Source organism: Nerophis ophidion, linkage group LG13 (genome assembly GCF_033978795.1).
Source record: "Nerophis ophidion isolate RoL-2023_Sa linkage group LG13, RoL_Noph_v1.0, whole genome shotgun sequence".
Taxonomy (NCBI): Eukaryota; Metazoa; Chordata; class Actinopteri; order Syngnathiformes; family Syngnathidae; genus Nerophis; species Nerophis ophidion.
This window is the reverse complement of record NC_084623.1, coordinates 4,990,256-5,010,982: the sequence shown is the minus strand read 5'-3', so window position 1 is coordinate 5,010,982 and position 20,727 is coordinate 4,990,256. Positions and strand designations below refer to the sequence as shown.

General features: G+C 40.5%; 1 protein-coding gene across 1 annotated transcript in view; it reads right to left on the bottom strand.

Moving 5' to 3' along the window:
• Window positions 1–20,727, bottom strand: part of epha6 (eph receptor A6) — a 354,317-nt gene that overhangs the window by 143,958 nt on the left and 189,632 nt on the right. Inside the window, 2 exon segments of the mRNA XM_061918280.1 lie at window positions 921–1,256; window positions 11,177–11,332. Of these exon segments, the coding sequence (XP_061774264.1) occupies window positions 921–1,256; window positions 11,177–11,332 (492 nt within the window).

Here is a 20,727-nt window from a genome sequence, read left to right as displayed (position 1 = left end):
TTAGATAAATAGCGATAGAAAGCATTTGCTGGATAGTTAGCAATAGATGGCATTTGCCAGATATATAGTTAGTTAACTATATATAGTGTTAACTAGATAGCTAGATAGTTACCGATGGATGGCGTTAGATAGATAGCAAGATAGTTAGCAATGGATAGCGTTCCCTAGATTGTTAGATAGTTAGCGATAGATAGCGTTAGATAGATAGCAAGATAGTTAGCAATGGATAGTGTTACCTAGATTGTTTGATAGTTAGCGATAGATAACGTTAGATAGATAGCAAGATAGTTAGCGATGGATAGCGTTACCTTGATTGTTTGATAGTTAGCGATAGATAGCGTTAGATAGATAGCAAAATAGTTAGCGATGGATAGCGTTACCTAGATCGTTAGATAGTTAACGATAGATAGCGTTAGCTTGATGGTTAGATAGTTGGCAATAGATAACGTTAGCTAGATAGCTAGCAATCGATAGTATTAGCTAGATAGCTAGACAGTTAATGATAGATAATGTCAGTAAGATACTTAGCCATAGATAGCGATGGGTAGATAAATAGTAAAAGATACGGTTAGCTAGATAGTTAGCAATAGATAGCTGTAGCGTTTTTTATTACATACACTTTTTAATTGTGAAAAATATAGACGATTGTCAAACAAATGTTTTAAAGGAAACCTGGGTGAGGTTTGCTTTAAAAATATAACTGTGAGGAAGTTGCAAACAGCCCCTTGTACGATCCATTTTAAACAGTTTGTTGCTCACTTCCACATTGTAAACAACGCCTTTATCCAGCAACTATGCCTTCCCAGCCCCCACAATGCATTGCAAAACCGCCATAATGAAAACAATGGCTGAAGTCTGTCAACACTCAGCAATTCCCGGCTGTGTAGTTCCGCTATGGATAGGCCAAAAATGGTACTCACCACGGTGGTCCGTGCTGACGGTTATGACGGCGACCTGGCGAGGAAACAAGCTCATGCCCGACACCCCGTTGAGCGACTCGATCTCGAAGGTGTAGTTGGCGTGCGCCGCGAAGTCCGTGACGGTGACCGAGGCGCCGGTCAGGCCCGACGGCCGCGGCAGGAAGCGCAGGTCTTCCTCGCACAGCCGGCACTGCTCCGGCGTTGTGCCGCAGCGTTGGCAGCGGACGTCGTAGGTGAGGTCCCGGCGGCCCCCGGCGTCGCTGGGCGGCGACCACTCCAGCGTCAGACACGTGTCGTTCAGGGCGAAAAGTACGTTGCGGGGAGGGGAAGGAGGACCTGTCACAAGAGGAAACTGAATCACTGAAAATGTCATTTTAGTCTTTTACACTTTCTTTGCCGAGTGTAGTAGAACACTAATAATATACAAAACCAGTATATTGATTCGTAATTCCTCAATAAAAACAGTATATAATGATTAGCAAATTTTAGGCTTCATAATTAGCCACACATTTTCAATGGGAGACAGGTCTGGACTACAGGCGGGCCAGGAAAGTCCCCGCCCTCTTTTATTACGAAGCCACGCTGTTGTATCACGTGGCCGGCATCGTCTTGCTGAAATAAGCAGGGGCGTCCATGATAAGGTTGCAACAAATGTCGTTCCAAAACCTGCATGTACCTTTCAGCATTAATGGTGCCTTCACAGATGTGTAAGTCACCCATGCCCTGGGCACTAATACACCCCCATACCATCACACATGCTGCCTTTTACACTCTGCGCCTTGAACAATCCGGATGGTTATTTTCCTCTTTGTTTCGGAGGACATGACGTACGTACAGTTTCCAAAAATAACTTCAAATGTGGACTCGTCAGATGACAGAACACTTTTCTACTTTGCATCAGTCCATTTTGGATGAGCTCTAGCCCAGCGAAGCCGGCGGCGTTTCTGGATGTTGTTGATAAATGGGTTTGGCTTTGCATAGTAGAGTTTTAACTTGCACTTACAGATGTAGCGACCAACTGTAGTTATAGACGGTGGTTTTATGAAGTGTTCCTGAGCCCGTGTGGTGATATCCTTTACACACTGGTGTTGATTTTTGATGCAGTACCGCCTGAAGGATCCGAGGTCCGTAATATCATTGCTTACGTGCAGTGATTTCTCCAGATTCTCTGAACCTTTTGATGATATTACGGAGCGTAGATGGTGAAATCCCTACATTCCTTGCAATACCTGGTTGAGAAATGTTGTTCTTAAACTGTTGGGACAATTTGCTTACGCATTTGTTGACAAAGTGGTGACCCTCGCCCCGTCCTTGTTTGTGAAAGACTGAGCATTTCATGGAAGCTGCTTTTATAGCCAATCATGGCACCCCACCTGTTCCCAATCAGCCTACACACCGGTGGGATGTTCCAAATAAGTGTCTGATGAGCATTCCTCAACTTCCTCAGTCTTTTTTGCCACTTGTTACAGCTTTTTTGGAAACATGTCACAGGCATCAAATTCCAAATGAGCTAACATTTGCAAAAAATACCGAGGTTTTCCATTGTTAACATTCTTACTATACAGCAGGGGTCTCAAACTCAATGTACCTGGGGGCCACTGGATGCAGAAATTGGGTGAGGCTGGGCCGCATGAATTGATTTTTTTGGAGTCCTTTACAACCTGTGCCAGTCCAGCCACATGTCGTATTTGGTCTCTGCAGACCCACGGAGGTGACTGCAAGACGTACTTGATCAACAGCCATACAGGTCACACTGAGGGTGGCCCTAAAAACAACTTTATCACTGTTACAAATATACGCCACACTGTGAACCCACACCAAACAAGATTGACAAACTTATTCTGGGAGAACATCCGCACCGTAACACAACATAAACACAACAGAACAAATACCCAGAATCCAATGCAGCCTTTACTTTTCCGGACTACAATAAGGGGCGGGGTTGGGGGTGGGGGTGAATATTGTAGCCCGGAAGAGTTAGGGCTGCATGGTATATTTATAAGTAAAGGTAAGACCATTATATATATATAACTTAGATTTATATTGCGTTTTTCTAGACACTCAAAGCGCTCACAGAGAAGTTGGACTCAACATTCATTCACACCTGGTGGTGGTAAGCTACATCAGCAGCCACAGCTGCCCTGGGGTAGACTGACGGAAGTGTGGCAGCCAGTTTGTGCCAACGGCCCCTCCGTCCACCACCTATCATTCATTCATCATTCATTCCCCAGTGTGAGCGGCACCGGGGGCAAAGGGTGAAGTCTCCTGCCCAAGGACACAACGGCAGCGATTTTTTTGGATGTCAATAGGTGGGAAGCGAACCTGCAACCCTCAGGTTTCTGGCCGGTAACTCTACCCACTACGCCATGCAGCCCCTTTTTTATTAAATGTGCTTTTCATGATGGTATCCTTACATCACACTCAATTTTTTCCTGCATGCCTTTGGTAAGTGCTGGAGTGAGAAGAGGTTTTAAATTAATTAGTGCCCTGGTGGCAAATTTTTTTTCTGAAGATATTATATTATAATATAGTCCTGCGGTGGATAAATGACAGGAAATGACTGATGAACAAACGAGCCAATGAACAAGAACCAGCAACAACAAAACATGAGGGTGAGACCTCACTACATGATGTCATTGGCGCCGCTAAAGCATTCCTTGTGCGTAACCGCGACACTTTGTCATTCTGCAGAGAAGAAACCTTCAAGGCCGCGCTGTCAGAGAGGAACACATACAGTGTTTAGTGAGAGAAGAACAGCACCCGCCGTCCACCCCTGCGGGAAACTGCAGCGGAATTCTAAATGCCGCGGCCAATTATAAAGACGTTTACCCCGAGAACGCAACGGTAATAAAGGTACAAACGTGCCTTCGTATCTCTCAGATGGCGTCTGTGTTTGTGCGGTCTTTCAAGACCTGGGAGGTTTGAAAACTCCTTCCCTGTGTGCCAAGCCCACGCCATGTTGCCCTCGTCCTGTTCCGCTACCTGTGCTGCAAATGACAACAAGGCTCCGCCTCCATTCTCTCCCTCGCCTTTATCGGCCATCATCTCACCTCCTCTATTCTCCGCCCGGCAGGATCCACCCACCCGGCCCCCCGTGGATCAAGCCCACCGCCATCAATCAGCCTCTATTCTCCTCCAGAGGGAGATTGGGATCACTCCGTCTCTTCACTGTCTGCTGCAGCCATGTTTGCTCCACCTGTGTCGCCCGTCTGATGTCTTCCCTTCCTCCCCACGTTCTCCTCTTCAGCTCAGGGTTGTTTTTTTTTCCGTTTTGATCGTTTGTATTGCAATTATGGTTGCCCTCGTTAAATGATGTGGCAGCCCACATAACATAATGGAGTGGGCCACTTTAAATGACTTAGCGGACTGCGTTGAAAGACCACATTAATGAAATGGTGGGTGACTTTGAATAACGTCATAAACCACGTTAAATCATGGAGAAGACCACTTAAAAGGACTTGGCGGACCACTTTGAATGATGCTGCAGGCCACAATAAACAAAGTGGCAGCCCACCTACAATGATATGGTGGGTCACTTTAAATAACGTCATAAACCACCTTAAATTATGTAGAAGACCACTTTAAAGGACTTGGCGGACCACATTGAATGATGCTGCAGGCCACAATAACAATGTGGCATCCCACCTACAATGATATGGTGGATGACTTTAAATAATGTTGTAAACCACATTAATGATGTGAAAGACCACTTTAAAGGACTTGGCGGACCACATTGAATGATGGTGCAGGCCACAATAAACAATGTGGCAGCCCACATAGCATAATGGAGTGGGCCACTTTAAATGACTTGGCGGACCACATTGAAAGACCATGTTAAATGAAATGGCGGGTCACTTTAAATAATGTCGTAAACCACATTAAATGATGTAGAAGACCACTTTAAAGGACTTGGTGGACCACATGAATGATGCTGTAGTCCACTTTAAACAATGTGGCAGCCCACCTACAATGATATGGCAGGTCACTTTAAATAATGTTGTAAACCACCTTAAATGATGTAGAAGAAATGGCGGACCAAATTGAAAGACCACATTACATGAAATGGCGGGTCACTTTAAATAATGTCGTAAACCACGTTAAATGATGTGGAAGACCACTTAAAAGGACTTGGTGGACGACATTGAATGATGCTGCAGGCCACAATAAACAAATTGGCAGCCCACCTACAATGATATGGTGGGTCACTTTAAATAACGTCATAAACCACTTTAAATGATGTAGAAGACCAGTTTAAAGGACGTGGCAGACCACATTGAACGATGCTGGAGGCCACAATAAACAAAGTGGCAGCCCACCTACAATGATATGGTGGGTCACTTTAAATAATGTTGTAAACCACATTAAATGATGTGAAAGACCACTTTAAAGGACTTGGCGGACCACTTTGAATGATGCTGCAGGCCACAATAAACAATGTGGAAGCCCACCTACAATGATATGGTGGGTCACTTTAAATGTTGTAAACCACATTAAATGATGTAGAAGACCACTTTAAAGGACTTGGCAGGCCACATTGAATGATGGTGCAGGCCACAATAAAAGATGTGGCAGCCCACATACAATGATATGGTGGGTCACTTTAAATAATGTTGTAAACCACATTAAATGATGTGAAAGACCACTTTAAAGGACTTGGCGGACCACTTTGAATGATGCTGCAGGCCACAATAAACAATGTGGAAGCCCACCTACAATGATATGGTGGGTCACTTTAAATGTTGTAAACCACATTAAATGATGTAGAAGACCACTTTAAAGGACTTGGCAGACCACATTGAATGATGGTGCAGGCCACAATAAGCAATGTGGCAGCCCACATACAATGATATGGTGGGTCACTTTAAATAATGTTATAAACCACATTAAATGATGTGAAAGACCACTTTAAAGGACTTGGCGGACCACTTTGAATGATGCTGCAGGCCACAATAAACAATGTGGAAGCCCACCTACAATGATATGGTGGGTCACTTTAAATGTTGTAAACCACATTAAATGATGTAGAAGACCACTTTAAAGGACTTGGCAGACCACATTGAATGATGCTGCAGGCCACAATAAGCAATGTGGCAGCCCACCTACAATGATATGGTAGGTCACTTTAAATAATGTTGTAATAAAGGACTTGGCGGACCACATTGAATGATGCTGCAGGCCACAATAAACAATGTGGCAGCCCACCTACAACGATATGGTGGGTCACTTTAAATAATGTTGTAAACCACATTAAATGATGTGAAAGACATCTTTAAAGGACTTGGCGGACCACATTGAATGATGCTGCAGGCCACTTTAAACAAAGTGGAAGCCCACCTACAATGATATGGTGGGCCACTTTAAATAATGTCGTAAACCACATTCAATGATGTAGAAGACATGGCGGACCACATTGAAAGACCACATTAAATGAAATTTAATAGCAGTAATAATTGTTCAAAATTGTTTATAATTAACAATAATGCAACCTAGACCTACTACCTGAGTTTAGAAAAAATAAATCATATATGCTTTGTATTTTTATTCATTTTATTTTTTTGTTATCAGGTGGTACAACCACACAAAAATATGACTTTAGACTGTAACTGTAACTAAATAGTAACACACATTTAATAGCACTTATACATGTTCAAAATTATTAATAATTAATAAAATGCAACCAAGACCTACCACCTGAGTTTACAAAAATAAATCATATACATTTCTTATTTAATTATAATTTTTTTATCAGGCGGTACAACCACTCACAAAATGTGACTTTTGACTGTAGCTAAATAGTAACAAACCAAAGCATTTAATATCACTAATGATTGTTTGTTATTAATAAAAAAAAAATAATAATACAACAAAGACCTACCACCTGAGTTTACAAAAATAAATCATGTACGTTTTCTTTTTTTTAAATTATTATATATATTTTTTAATCAAGCGGTACAACCACACACAAAATGTGACCTTTTACTGGAACCGTAACTAAATAGCAAAAAAAAACAAAAACTAAGCATTTAATAGCACTAATAACTGTTCATTGTTATTAATATATTACAATAATGCAACCAAGACCTACTACCTGAGTTTACAAAAATAAATCATGTAATGTATGTTGTCTTTTTTAAAAATAATTATATATATTTTTAATCAGGCGGTACAACCACACACAAAATGTGACTTTTGACCGGAAGTGTAACTAAATAGTAAAAAAAAAAAAAAGTATTTAATAGCACTAATAACTGTTCATTATTATTAATAAATGATAATAATGCAACCAAGACCTACTACCTGAGTTTACAAAAATAAATCATGAACATTTTTATTTTTATTATTATATATATTTTTTAATCAGGTGGTACAACCACACACAAAATGTGACTTTTGACTGGAAGCGTAACTAAAATAGTAAAAATAAATACATAAGTATTTAACAGCACTAATAAATGTTCATTATTATTAATAAATGATAATAATGCAACCAAGACCTACTACCTGAGTTTATAAAAATAAATCATGAACATTTTCTTTTTTTTAATTATTATATCTATTTTTTAATCAGGCGGTACAACCACACACGAAATGTGACTTTTGACTGGAAGCGTAACTAAATAGTAAAAAAAAAACAAAAAAACTAAGCATTTAAAAGCACTAATAACTGTTCATTATTATTAATAAATAATAATAATGCTACCAAGACCTACTACCTGACTTTACAAAAATAAATCATGAACATTTTCTTTTTTTAAATTATTATATATAATATTTAATCAGGCGGTACAACCACACACAAAATGTGACTTTTGACTGGAAGCGTGACTAAATAGTAAAAAAACCAAAAAAAACTAAGCATTTAAAAGCACTAATAACTGTTCATTATTATTAATAAATAATAATAATGCAACCAAGACCTACTACCTGACTTTACAAAAATATATATATATATGTTTTTATCTTTATTATTATATTGATTTTAAATGTAGTAAATGTATACAAATAAATGATTTTAAGACAGTGTTGCAAACTCAACATCTATCCATCCATCCATCCATCCATCCATCCATCCATCCATTTGCTACTGCTTGTCCCTTTTGGGGCCGCGAGGGGTGCTAGTAAAAATGTTATTTATATATATGTTTTATTTAAATATACAACATTACAAAAAAAAACATTTTGAAGTGGAATGCATCTTTCTTGGCATGTGTTAGGTTTATGCAAGCTTGCCTTTTTTTACATGTTGTCCCTCCTGGCCGACCGGGGCCACATGCACACCCCGCAGATGTTAGCGGCGTGCTAATTGTAGACATGTGATATTGCAAGCCAGGAAGTGATGAGCGTTACCCTGCCAAGCATTGCACCTCGCAGATGAAACCATGACAGTCCTCACATGGGCGTGCTCGCTCTCTTAGCGTGCTCGCTCTCTCAGCGTACTCACTCTCTCAGCGTGCTCGCTCTCTCAGCGTGCTCACTCTCTTAGCGTGCTCGCTCTCTTAGCGTGCTCGCTCTCTCAGCGTGCTCGCTCTCTCAGCGTGCTCGCTCTCTTAGCGTGCTCGCTCTCTCAGCGTGCTCACTCTCTCAGCGTACTCGCTCTCTCAGCGTGCACAACACCCGCACGCTCCTGCTCGGCCAGGAAAAAAGCAAAATGCTTAGACAGCCGGCCCCTGACTGACTGTTCAACTGACTTCTTCATTAAGGGAGAATAAGTCTCATTCAACTTTTAATTTCAGGCAAATATTCCCTGCTAATTGCAGTGTGTGAATCATCACTGAAGAAAAGTCAGCCAATTTGCATGCGATTAGTGAGAAGCTCAATCATGCACTTTGACACACAACACTAAGATTGATTGATATCACAATGATCACTCAGTGGCCGATATCAACCCATCACTGTATTGCACCCACATCACAACAAGCCACTAAACGCTGGATATATTGTTCTTCTTCCTCCTCTTCTTCTTCTCCTTCTTCTTTTTTGTCTTTGTCTTCTTCTTGATCTTTTTCTTCTTCTTCTTCTTCTTCATCTTTTTCTTCTTCTTTGTCTTCTTCTTTTTTGTCTTCTTCTTGATCTTTTTCTTCTTCTTCGTCTTTTTCTTGATATTTTTCTTCTTCTTCCTCTTCCTCGTCCTCTTATTCTTCTTCTTCATCTTTGTCTTTGTCCTCTTCTTCTTTTTCTTCTTTGTCTTCTTCTTCTTTTTTTTTCTCCTTCATCCTCTTCTTCTTTCTCTTCCTCTTCTTCCTCTTCTTCTTCCTCTTCTTCTCCTTCTTTTTTTCCTTCTTCTTCTTATTTGTCTTTTCTTCTTGTTCTTCCTCTTTTTCTTTCCCTTAACAAATTCCAAAAATTCCCAGATTTCCTAGGATTCCAGGTTTTCTGGGACATTTTTCCCATTCAAAATTGTAGCTGAGATAGGCGCCAGCGCCCCCCGCGACCCCGAAAGGGAATAAGCGGTAGAAAATGGATGGATGGAAAATAAATTGGCAATTTTTCAAACTTCCACCATTTCCAAATTGTTCAGCCAATTCTTCTTCTTCTTCTTCTTCTTCCTCTTCTTTTCTTCTTTTTTTCCTTCTTCTTCTTTGTCTTTTCTTCTTCTTCCTCTTTTTCTTTCCCTGAATAAATTCCAACAATTCCCGGATTTCCCAGGATTCCAGGTTTTCTGGGACATTTTTCCCATTCAAAATGAATTGGCAATTTTTCAACCTTCCACCATTTCCAAGTTGTTCAGCCAATTCTTCTTTGTCTTCTTCTTCTTCTTCTTCTTTGTCTTCTTCTTCTTCTTCTTCATTTTTTTCTTCTTCTTCTTTTTGTTCTTCTTCTTCTTCTTATTCTCCTTCTTCTTTTTCTTCTTTCCCTTAACAAATTCAAAACATTCCCAGATTTCCCAGAATTCCAAATTTTCTGGGACATTTTTCCCATTCAAAATGAATAGGCCATTTTTCAAACTTCCACCATTTCCACATTTTTCAGCCAATTCAAGCCATTCCACCTTCAAAACATTCCACCATTCAGAAAATTCAAATTTCCCCTTTTGCCAAGTTAAAAAACATTCCAGGATTTTTCATTATTCCTGGTTTTCCAAAGCCCCATGTCCACCCTTTTTTTCTGCCGACTACTCCTGCCACATTTTTCAACCCGCTTCAAACCTTCCACTTTCAAAACATTGACGCTATTCATAGCCATAGCATGGCCGAATAGCTGCGTTAGCATCGCCGGTAAAATGTGCAGACCAAACGATCAGGACTTTCGCATCTTTTGACACTGGAGCAACTTAAATCCGTCGATTGGTAAGTGTTTGTTTCGCATTAAATGTGGGTGGAAGGAAACGTAATATAGTTGCAAATGCATCTGCAGGTTATCCATACATCTCTGTGCCACGTCTACTTTAGCACCGCCGGTAAATAGCATGTTAGCATCGATTAGCGTAGCATGTTAGCATCGATTAGCTGGCAGTCAACATCAACAAAACTCACCTTTGTGATTTCGTTGACTATCGTTGCAAATGCATCTGCAGGTTATCCATACATCTCTGTGCCATGTCTGCCTTAGCACCGCCGGTCAAATGTGGAGACACTCTGGCACATTCAATGGGGGTCTGGCGGCAGACACTTTGGCATCTTCGGGCCAGTGGTGCAACTTGAATCCCTCCTTGTTAGTGTTGTTACACCCTCCGACAACACACCGTCGAGGCATGATGTCTCCAAGGTTCCAAAAAATAGTCAAAAAACGGAAAATAACAGAGCTGAGACCCGGTGTTTGTAATGTGTTGAAAATGAAAATGGTGGGTGTGTTACCTCGGCGACGTCACATTCTGACGTCATCGCCTCCAGTGCGATAAACAGAAAGGCGTTTAATTCGGCAAATTTCACCCATTTAGAGTTCGGAAATCGGTTAAAAAAAATAGATGGTCTTTTTTCTGCACCATCAAGGTATATATTGACGCTTACATAGGTCTGCTGATAATGTTCCCCTTTAAGAGATATTCCTGGCTGTGAATTTGCTCATTGCTATTTTTCTGTTTTTGTGCATTACTTGTTGCCGTCATCATTAAACAAACAGGTTACTCATCAGTTACTCAGTACTTGAGTAGTTTTTTCACAACATACTCAAGTAAATATTTGGGTGACTACTCCTTACTTTTACTTGAGTAAAACAAAGTAACAGTACTCTTACTTGAGTACAATTTCCGGCTACTCTACCCACCTCGTCCCACCTGCGTGTTTGCGTTCCCGCCCCTCCCAGGTGTGTGTACTCACGCGTGCACGCCATGGTGGGCGGGTCCTTGGCGGCCCTGAAGAAGCCCAGCTCACAGCGGCAGACAGCGGCACCTTGCCCGTAGCTGTGACTGTGGGGCGGGCACTTGGAACACCTGATGTTGCCTGCAAACGCCTTGAAGAAGCCTGGCTGGCACGCTGGGGAGAGACGGAGAGGAAGTCAATACGGCGCTCAGGTGACCGACTCAAACGTCCCTCAATAATCCCCCCCAAAAATGGAGCAATTTATGCAAACTATATTAAAGTTAAGTTAAAGTAGCAATGATTGTCACACACACACTAGGTGTGGTGAAATGTGTCTTTTGCTTTTGATCCATCCTCTTGTTCACCCACTAGGATGTGAGGGGAGCAGTGAGCAGCAGTGGTGGCCCCGCCCGGGAATTATTTTTGGTGATTTAACTGCCAATTCCAAGCTTTGATGCTGAGTGGCAAGCAGGGAGGTAATGGCTTAGGTATGACTCGGCCGGGTTTTGAACTCACAACCTACCGATCTCAGGGTGGACACTCTAACCACTATATCAGTGACCTCTTATATATATATATATATATATATATATATATATATATATATATATATATATATATATATATATATATATATATATATATATATATATATATATATATATATATATGTATACACACATACATACCTACATACATACATACACATATGTATTTATACATACATACATATATACAAATATATAAGTATATATATGTATATATATATATGTATGTATAAAAAAAGTATGTAATATGAGATATAAAATAAAAAATACAGTGACCAGAACATCAGCAATAAGTGTTGCTAAGAGATGAAGAAACGTTAGGATTGGACGAGCTTATATGAGAGGCCGTTAGGGACATTATTCAGAATTACCTCTTACACACACTACCGAAATGCTCTCACATAAACAACTGAAATGTTTTTCGCTCACACACACCACTGAAACACTCTTATACACACTACTGAAACACTCTTATACACACTACTGAAATGCTCTCACATAAACAACTGAAATGTTTTTCTCTCACACACAATACTGAAACACTCTTATACACACTACTGAAATGCTCTCACATAAACAACTGAAATGTTTTTCTCTCACACACAATACTGAAACACTCTCATACACACTACTGAAATGCTTTTACAAAACATGTCAGTTGTTTATGTGAAAGCATTTCAGTAGTGTATGTGAGAGCATTTCAGTAGTGTATGTAAGAGCATTTCAGTAGTGTGTATAAGAATGTTTCAGTGGTGTGTGAGAGAAAAACATTTCAGTTGTTTATGTGAGAGCATTTCAGTAGTGTGTATAAGAGTGTTTCAGTAGTGTGTATGAGAGAAAAACATTTCAGTTGTTTATGTGAGAGCATTTCAGTAGTGTGTATAAGAGTGTTTCAGTAGTTTGTATAAGAGTGTTTCAGTGGTGTGTGAGAGAAAAACATTTCAGTTGTTTATGTGAGAGCATTTCAGTAGTGTGTATAAGAGTGTTTCAGTAGTGTGTATAAGAGTGTTTCAGTGGTGTGTGAGAGCATTTCAGTAGTGTATGTAAGAGCATTTCAGTAGTGTGTATAAGAATGTTTCAGTGGTGTGTGAGAGAAAAACATTTCAGTTGTTTATGTGAGAGCATTTCAGTAGTGTGTATAAGAGTGTTTCAGTAGTGTGTATGAGAGAAAAACATTTCAGTTGTTTATGTGAGAGCATTTCAGTAGTGTGTATAAGAGTGTTTCAGTAGTTTGTATAAGAGTGTTTCAGTGGTGTGTGAGAGAAAAACATTTCAGTTGTTTATGTGAGAGCATTTCAGTAGTGTGTATAAGAGTGTTTCAGTAGTGTGTGTGAGAGAAAAACATTTCAGTTGTTTATGTGAGAGCATTTCAGTAGTGTGTATAAGAGTGTTTCAGTGGTGTGTGAGAGAAAAACATTTCAGTTGTTTATGTGAGAGCATTTCAGTAGTGTGTATAAGAGTGTTTCAGTAGTTTGTATAAGAGTGTTTCAGTGGTGTGTGAGAGAAAAACATTTCAGTTGTTTATGTGAGAGCATTTCAGTAGTGTGTATAAGAGTGTTTCAGTAGTTTGTATAAGAGTGTTTCAGTAGTGTGTGTGAGAGAAAAACATTTCAGTTGTTTATGTGAGAGCATTTCAGTAGTGTGTATAAGAGTGTTTCAGTAGTTTGTATAAGAGTGTTTCAGTGGTGTGTGAGAGAAAAACATTTCAGTTGTTTATGTGAGAGCATTTCAGTAGTGTGTATAAGAGTGTTTCAGTGGTGTGTGAGAGAAAAACATTTCAGTTGTTTATGTGAGAGCATTTCAGTAGTGTGTATAAGAGTGTTTCAGTAGTTTGTATAAGAGTGTTTCAGTGGTGTGTGAGAGAAAAACATTTCAGTTGTTTATGTGAGAGCATTTCAGTAGTGTGTATAAGAGTGTTTCAGTAGTGTGTGTGAGAGAAAAACATTTCAGTTGTTTATGTGAGAGCATTTCAGTAGTGTGTATAAGAGGTAATTCTGAATAATGTCCCTAACGGCCCCTCATATGCTTATGCTTCTTCCTACTCCTTTTCACACGTTTGCATAACATGTTTGTATTCAGTTTTTCATGTTTTACGTACTGTATCTTTCCAACAATTCAAATCACAGAAAAAAACGAGTAACCAAAACCAAGGTTTGAAGCCAACTAACCTCCAAACAAATCAACAAACCTTTGCTTTTGACCGCTCGCACTTCCCTTCTTTTCAGCTGGAGTAATAAATAGTCCAATAACCTTTAAGGAGTTTAAGCGATGTTAGTAGCCGAGATGAAAAGGAAGGACTTCATCGCCGGAGTGTTCTTGACAGCTTTACGGGCCAATATAGTTTTAGTGCGGCTTTTAACGGCGAGTTGTAAAGCAGACAGCGGTCCAGCTACGGTCTGTAGATCCGCACACAGGTGTGTGGGCACCGGGACTTGGAGCTGATTATTTTACGCAACTCATGTGATTAATCACGGATAAACACAGATTAATCACACGTTTTATTTTTTGGCCGTACATCTTCAAAATACGGCCAATACAACACAGGTTTGAGCAGATGTTCTTTTATAGCATTCTTGACAATGAGATGTTAATTTAGTTCGGGAGTGTTTGTTGTAGTGTTTTCATGCATATTTGTACGTGCTATTGTTATGTATTGCAGCTAGCGTCGCTATCATAATGTAACGAAGCTAGCGTCGTTAGCATTAGCCTATATGCCAACACATCATTTACCATGAATTAATGAACATGGACCCCGATTTAAACGAGTTGAAAAACGTATTAGGGTTTTACCATTTAGTGGTCAATTGTACGGAATATGTGTGTGCAAACTACTAATATAAGTTTCATTCATTCATTCATTCTACAAGTGTCTGTGTTAGTGTTATTATCCTACAATGGCATTCTTTTTCTTTTGTTTCAGTTTCACAAATTCCTCGGTAAATTCACCAAAACGTCACCGTGGAATTATTGATTTTGTTTAGCTGATTGGAGAGCTAGCTTCCGTAGCCAACAGGGCCATGACGATGGCTTCTGTTTTGTTTGATCGGCCGTTTTACTGCCGTGTTACAGACGCCGCTTGGAAACATTGAAGGTACGTAAATAAACATTTTCAACATATTTCTGTGAAAATAAAGGATTTCACGTTTGTATCGGTGCGGCTAAGTTGCAGATTTTTCTTCATTGACGGCCATAGCACAGATAGTTTAAAAACCAACAAGCACACGCTAAAATAGTATGTTATTGTCTGTCCAATGGTGCCATCTTTTGGACACGTTCTCTCACTGCAGTGCCCTTCTGTTTGGACTGAGCCTTTAACTGGAATTACAAGTGCCATTCAGTCTTCTAAATGTTCTACATGCATGGATTCTTCATTCATCACCCTAAGCAACTTTTGTAAGTTTTACAATATAACTAAAACTATTCTTACTTACTAAAGCGTCCCATGTGTGACGTCTGTAGGAGTGTTTTCATGCATATTTGTACGTGCTATCGTAATGTAATCAAGCTAGCGTCGTTGACATTAGTTAATATGCTAACTAGCACGTTGACGAGTGTCCGTGTTAGTATTATTAACTTGCAATGGCATTCTTTTTGTATGGTTTTAGTCTGATAATTTCACCCAAACTTCAGCGTGGAGTTACTGAGTCTGTTTAGCTGATCAGAAAACTAGCTTCCGCAGCTAATGGGTCCATGATCATGACTTCTGTTTTGTTTGATCTGCCATTTTGCTGCCGTGTTACAGACACAGCTGGAAACATTTAAGGTATATAAATAAACATTTACAAAATATTTTTGTGTAATTAACTAATTTCACGTTTATATCTGCGGCCTATAATCGTTATGGATTTTTCTTTGCTGACGGCCATAGCACAGATAGTTTAAAAACCAACAGGCAGACGCTAAAATGGTGTGTTATTGTCTGTGTTTTGGCGCCATCTTTTGGACATGTTCTCTCACTGCAGTGCCCTTCTGTTTGGACTGAGCTTTTAACTGGAAGCACAAGTGCCATTTAGTCTTCTAAATGTCCATAACGTTCCCACTCATATTCATTCTTCATTCATCACCCCAAGTAACATTTGTAAGTTTTACAATATAACTAAAACAATTCTTACTTACTAAACCGTCCCATGTGTGATGTCTGTAGGACTGTTTTTATCCGTATTTGTACATGCTATCGTAATGTAATCAAGCTAGCATCCTTAACATGATCTAATATGCTAACACGTTTATGTTTTTTGTATTTTTTCAGTTTGATAAATTTACCCAAACGTCAACTTGGAGTTATTGAGTCTATTTAGCTGATTGGAGAACTAGCTTCCGCAGCTAGTGGGTCCATGACCATGACTTCTGTTTTGTTTGATCAGCTGTTTTACTGCCGTGTTACACGCAACAGTTGGAAACATTTACAAAATATTTCTGTGTAAATAACTAATTTCACGTTTATATCTGCGGCCTATAATCATCACGGATTTATCTTCGCTGACGACCATAGTACAGATAGTTTAAAAACCAACAAGCAGACACTAAATTTGTGTGTTATTGTTTGTGCTATGGCGTCATCTTTTGGACAAGTTCTCTCACTGCAGTGCCCTTCTGTTTGGACTGAGCTTTCAACCGGAAGTACAAGGTCTTCTAAACGTCCATAGCGTTTCTACTCACATTCATTCTTCATTGCGGCTTATAGTCCGATGCGACTATTATACGGAACAATGTTTATTTATTCTAAATGTTGTGTGTGCCATAAAACAAAACATACCTGATTATAAAGCGTTTAGTCAAAGTACACACTTGCTTCTGTCAGAGTTACACAAGCAACACTTGGAAACATTTACAAAATATTTCCGTGTAAATAACTAATTTCACGTTTATATCTGCGGCCTATAATCGTCACGGATTTTTCTTCGCTGACGACCATAGTACAGATAGTTTAAAAACCAACAGGCAGACACTAAAATGGTGTGTTATTGTCTGTGTTTTGGCGCCATCTTTTGGACACGTTCTCTCACTGCAGTGCCCTTCTGTTTGGACTGAGCTTTCAACCGGAAGCACAAATGCCATTCAGTGTTCTAAATGTCCATAGCTTTTCTACTCATATTCATTCTTCATTCATCACCCCAAGTAACATTTCTAAGTTTTACAATATAACTAAAACACTTCTTGTGTGATGTCTGTAGGACTGTTTTTATCCGTATTTGTACATGCTATCGTAATGTAATCAAGCTAGCGTCTTTAACATGATCTAATATGCTATCACGTGTATGTTTTTTGTATTGTTTCAGTTTGATAAATTTACCCAAACGTCAACGTGGAGTTATTGAGTCTGTTTAGCTGATTGGAGAACTAGCTTCCGCAGCTAGTGGGTCCGTGACCATGACTTCTGTTTTGTTTGATCAGCTGTTTTACTGCCCTGTTACATGAAACACTTGCAAACATTTACAAAATATTTCCGTGTAAATAACTAATTTCAAGTTTATATCTGCGGCCTATAATCGTCACAGATTTTTCTTCGCTGACGACCATAGTACAGATAGTTTAAAAACCAACCAGCAGACACTAAATTTGTGTGTTATTGTTTGTGCTATGACGCCATCTTTTGGACAAGTTCTCTCACTGCAGTGCCTTTCTGTTTGGACTGAGCTTTCAACCGGAAGTACAAGGTCTTCTAAACGTCCATAGCGTTTCTACTCACATTCATTCTTCATTGCGGCTTATAGTCCGATGCGACTAATATACGGAACAATGTTTATTTATTCTAAATGTTGTGTGTGCCATAAAACAAAACATACCTGATTATAAAGCGTTTAGTCAAAGTACACACTTGCTTCTGTCAGTTACACAAGCAACACTTGGGAACATTTACAAAATATTTCCGTATAAATAACTAATTTCACGTTTATATCTGCGGCCTATAATCGTCACAGATTTTTCTTCGCTGACGACCATAGTACAGATAGTTTAAAAACCAACCAGCAGACACTAAATTTGTGTGTTATTGTTTGTGCTATGGCGCCATCTTTTGGACAAGTTCTCTCACTGCAGTGCCCTTCTGTTTGGACTGAGCTTTCAACCGGAAGTACAAGGTCTTTTAAACGTCCATAGCGTTTCTACTCATATTCATTCTTCATTGCAGCTTATAGTCCGATGCGACTAATATACGGAACAATGTTTATTTATTCTAAATGTTGTGTGTGCCATAAAACAAAACATACCTGATTATAAAGCGTTTAGTCAAAGTACACACTTGCTTCTGTCAGTTACACAAGCAACACTTGGAAACATTTACAAAATATTTCCGTGTAAATAACTAATTTCACGTTCATATCTGCGGCCTATAATTGTCACAGATTTTTCTTCGCTGACGACCATAGTACAGATAGTTTAAAAACCAACAAGCAGACACTAAATTTGTCTGTTATTGTTTCTGCTATGGCGCCATCTTTTGGACAAGTTCTCTCACTGCAGTGCCCTTCTGTTTGGACTGAGCTTTCAACCGGAAGTACAAGGTCTTCTAAACGTCCATAGCGTTTCTACTCATATTCATTCTTCATTGCGGCTTATAGTCCGATGCGACTAATATACGGAACAATGTTTATTTATTCTAAATGTTGTGTGTGCCATAAAACAAAACATACCTGATTATAAAGCGTTTAGTCAAAGTACACACTTGCTTCTGTCAGAGTTACACGTTTTTGAAAAAAAAAATGTGCAAAAAAACAAATGTCCACTGCAGAGGCTCAGATAGCATCTATGATAGACCACCACCAGGCACCCTAAAGTCGTAGAAGGAGACTGAAAAGGGAACTGGGCACAATATGACATTTATTCCCACTTTTAACAACGTTCCTGTCAACCGGAGGGCCTTTTTTTGTGTGTGCAAGACTCCAAGTAAATATCACCGGTTTCACTTTCATTTCAAGGCTTCTCGAGCGTCCGGGTTCAAGAAGAGAACACAAGCAGGAGCATTTTGCCGGGCTTGACCTCCAACCGTCAGGTCTCCCTTCGCTGTTTGAAATAAACGCAACCTCGGGGATAACAAATCGCTCCAAAATGGACTCGATGAGCGGGACTACGGATGGACTTGAAAAGGATTCCAGAGGCCATGTTTCATTCATTTTACATCTTCACCCGAGGTCGCTACCATTTTCATCTCCGATTACTTGGAGCCCCTCTCGCCTCAAAAATCTGAAATAGGATTTGTTTTTCTTATTAAGGACGGACTAGGAATCTATGGTGATGGTTCAATTTCACCTCAATGAGGTATTTCATTGCACAACCAGTCTACATGTGCTTTGTGGACTCTGGGAAGGCATTGGACCGTGTTCCTCGGGAAGTCCTGTGGGGAGTGCTCAGAGAGTATGGGGTATGGGACTGTCTGATTGTGGCGGTCCACTTCCTGTATGATCAGTGTCAGAGCTTGGTCCGCATTGCTGGGGGTAAGTCGGACACGTTTCCAGTGAGGGTTGGACTCCGCCAAGGCTGTCCTTTGTCACCTATTCTGTTCATAACTTTTATGGACAGAATTTCTAGGCGCAGTCAAGGCGTTGAGGGGTTCCGGTTTGGTGGCTGCAGGATTAGGTCTCTGCTTTTTGCAGATGATGTGGTCCTGATGGCTTCATCTGGCCAGGATCTTCAGCTCTCACTGGACTGGTTCGCACCCGAGTGTGAACAGACTGGGATGAGAATCAGCACCTCCAAGTCTGAGTCCATGGTTCTCGCCCGGAAAAGGGTGGAGTGCCATTTCCGGGTTGGGGAGGCGACCCTGCCCCAAGTGGAGGAGTTCAAGTACCTCGGAGTCTTGTTCACGAGTGTATGAAGAGTGGATCGTGAGATCGACAGGCGGATCGGTGCGGCGTCTTCAGTAATGCGGACGTTGTATCGATCCGTTGTGGTGAAGAAGGAGCTGAGCCGGAAGGCAAAGCTCTCAATTTACCGGTCGATCTACGTTCCCATCCTCACCTATGGTCATGAGCTTTGGGTCATGACCGAAAGGACAAGATCACGAGTACAAGCGGCCCAAATGAGTTTGGGTCTCTCCCTTAGAGATAGGGTGAGAAGCTCTGTCATCCGGGAGGAACTCAAAGTAAAGCCGCTGCTCCTCCACATGGAGAGGAGCCAGATGAGGTGGTTCGGGCATCTGGTCAGGATGCCACCCGAACGCCTCCCTAGGGAGGTGTTTAGGGCACATCCAACCGGTAGGAGGCCACGGGGAAGGCCCAGGACACGTTGGGAAGACTATGTCTCCCGGCTGGCCTGGGAACGCCTAGGGATCCCCCGGAATTGTCATGATTGGAATTGCCACAAAACACATTGGGGGCCCATATGAATCCTCTTCCTGCTGAAATGAAGCGATTGCGGGAAAAACTGTAATGGAGTACCATACTCCCTAAAAAGTTATGTAACGCTTATACACTGGTACTGATATTGACATCTGGATCCAGCACCCTAACTTACCTTGAAGCGTTAGCAGTTAGCTGTGTGATTGTGTGTGTGTGTGTGTGTGTGTGTGTGTTTGTGTGTGTGTGTGTGTGTGTGTGTGGCCTGCTTTGCCAGTCCTTGTCCTCTAATCCAAAGTTGGAATTGCCACAAAACAAATTAGGGTCCCATATGAATCCCCTTCCTGCTGTAACGAAGCGATTGCGGGAAAAACTGTAATGGTGTAGCATACTCCCTAAAATCTTACGTAATGCACGAGTTTCCGAAGAAAACCCTTGAGCGGAGGATGGTCTACTGACTTAAGTATCGTTTATATACTGGTACTGATATTGACATCTGGATCGATCACCCTAACTTACATAGAAGCTTTAGCAGTTAGCTGTGTGTGTGTGTGTGTGTGTGTGTGTGTGTGTGTGTGTGGCCTGCTTAGCCAGTCCTTGTCCTCCAGTCCAAAGTTGGAATTGCCACAAAACACATTAGGGTCCCATATGAATCCCCTTCCTGCTGTAACGAAGCGATTGCGGGAAAAACTGTAATGGTGTAGCATACTCCCTAAAATCTTACGTAATGCACGAGTTTCCGAAGAAA